The sequence below is a fragment of the Egretta garzetta genome, unplaced genomic scaffold, assembly GCF_000687185.1.
Source record: "Egretta garzetta isolate BGI_Z169 unplaced genomic scaffold, ASM68718v1 scaffold260, whole genome shotgun sequence".
NCBI lineage: Eukaryota > Metazoa > Chordata > Aves > Pelecaniformes > Ardeidae > Egretta > Egretta garzetta.
The window spans coordinates 165,461-167,185 of record NW_009258662.1 but is presented as its reverse complement, the minus strand read 5'-3'; the positions used below and the strand labels follow the sequence as shown (position 1 = coordinate 167,185).

General features: G+C 54.1%; 1 protein-coding gene across 1 annotated transcript in view; it reads right to left on the bottom strand.

Annotated features, from left to right (window-relative positions):
• Window positions 1-1,725, bottom strand: part of GDI2 (GDP dissociation inhibitor 2) — a 9,301-nt gene continuing 7,576 nt past the window's right edge. The window contains exons 8-10 of the mRNA XM_009648409.2: window positions 1,520-1,664; window positions 532-586; window positions 1-454 (exon numbers count right to left, since the gene is read on the bottom strand). Of these exons, the coding sequence (XP_009646704.1) occupies window positions 299-454; window positions 532-586; window positions 1,520-1,664 (356 nt within the window). The 3' untranslated portion in view covers window positions 1-298. The remainder of the gene's footprint in view (window positions 455-531; window positions 587-1,519; window positions 1,665-1,725) is intronic.

Here is a 1,725-nt window from a genome sequence, read left to right as displayed (position 1 = left end):
AAGCACATAGGTGGGGTTTTTTTTTTGTTTGTTTGTTTTTTCCAGTCTGCCTCTCGCTTACGAGGTTAGTCATTAAATCAGTCAGTAATTTGCCAGATTCTGGACAGCAGCCCTACTAGAATGAAATAATTAACACATGATATCCAAAAGGGGAACATTACCAGTGCAGTACTCTTCAGTCTCTCAGAGATGGGATTACAAAAGCAGGCCTTACAATATTGAATTTCATACAGTGTTCATTAAGTTCCTTATATATTCATATTAGCCGATTTAAATTTCTCCTAATTAGGGATTCTCATTACTGCTGCTCCTCCTCCCCATAGATATCATTTTTCTTGCGTTTCATCTCTTCGAAGTCAAACTCTGATCCCATCATCCTCTTATAAATATCTTTGATGTCATCGCACGTCGTCTCAAAGTGAGTGGTGGCGTCATAGGTGCGAGAAATGAAGATCTGGGGAAGGGAAGCAGCAGGTTAGCATCGAGCCGCGCTCCTCACCCGCCTCCAACACCAGCTCGGCGCTTACTCACCTGGCTTTCGGTTCCCAAGTCGGTCGGTGCGAACAGGTCACTGATGCTAACGAACCTGGAAGGAAGGGGCGGGGGGGAGAGGGAAGAAAAAGAAGGAAAAAAAAAAAAAGCTTCAGAATGATTTTTTTTTTAACGCATCGCTGAGCATCGCTACGGGCGCAAGAAGGGCCGGACCAAGGGGCATCGCTCTGCCCAGCGCGTCAGCCGCCGAAGCGCAGAGGGAATTCAGCATTTTGACACCTCCTCGCAGCCAAACGGCCTTCGCCCCAGAGGGACCTGGGAGTCTTGGTGGACAACAAGCTGACCATGAGCCAGCAGGGTGCCCTGGTGGCCAAGAAGGCCAGTGGCATCCTGGGGTGCATCAAGAGGAGCGTGGCCAGCAGGTCGAGGGAGGTTCTCCTCCCCCTCTACTCTGCCCTGGGGAGACCCCATCTGGAGCACTGGGTCCAGAGTCCAGAGGGCTACAAAGATGATGAGGGGACTGGAGCATCTCCCCTATGAGGAAAGGCTGAGGGAGCTGGGCTTGTTTAGCCTGGAGAAGAGAAGGCTGAGAGGGGATCTCATCAACACTTACAAACATCTTAAGGGTGGATGCCATGAGGATAGAGCCAGACACTTCTCAGTGGTGTCCAGTGACAGGACAAGGGGAAATGGGCACAAACTGAAGCAGAAGAGGTTCCAGTTGAACACAAGGAAGAACTTCTTTACTTTGAGGGTGACAGAGCCCTGGCCCAGGCTGCCCAGGGGGGCTGTGAAGTCTCCTTCTCTGGAGATATTCAAGGCCCGCCTGGATGAAGTCCTGTGTAGCATGCTCTAGGTGAGCCTGCTTTAGCAGGGGGGTTGGACTGGATGATCTCCCGAGGTCCCTTCCAACCCTTACGATTCGGTGAATCTGTGGGTCCCCTCTGCCTTCACGCTGCAGGCCCGAGCGCTCGCAGCGGAGAGCGGCGAGGCGAGAAACGGGAGAGGGGGCGCGTTGAGGCCTTACTTCTGCTCAATGGGCTCCAAGAGGTCCAAGGCCGGCTTGATTTCCTTCTCCGGGTCGGCGGTTTCCACGGGAGTGCTGGCAATGGCGATGTACTTCCCCTGCGCCGCCACGTTGTGAGCGGAGGAGATCATGCAGACGTAGATATCTGGGGGAGCGCAACACAGCGGCGGGGGGGGGGGCGCGCCGGGGGCAGGCGGGGGGCGGGC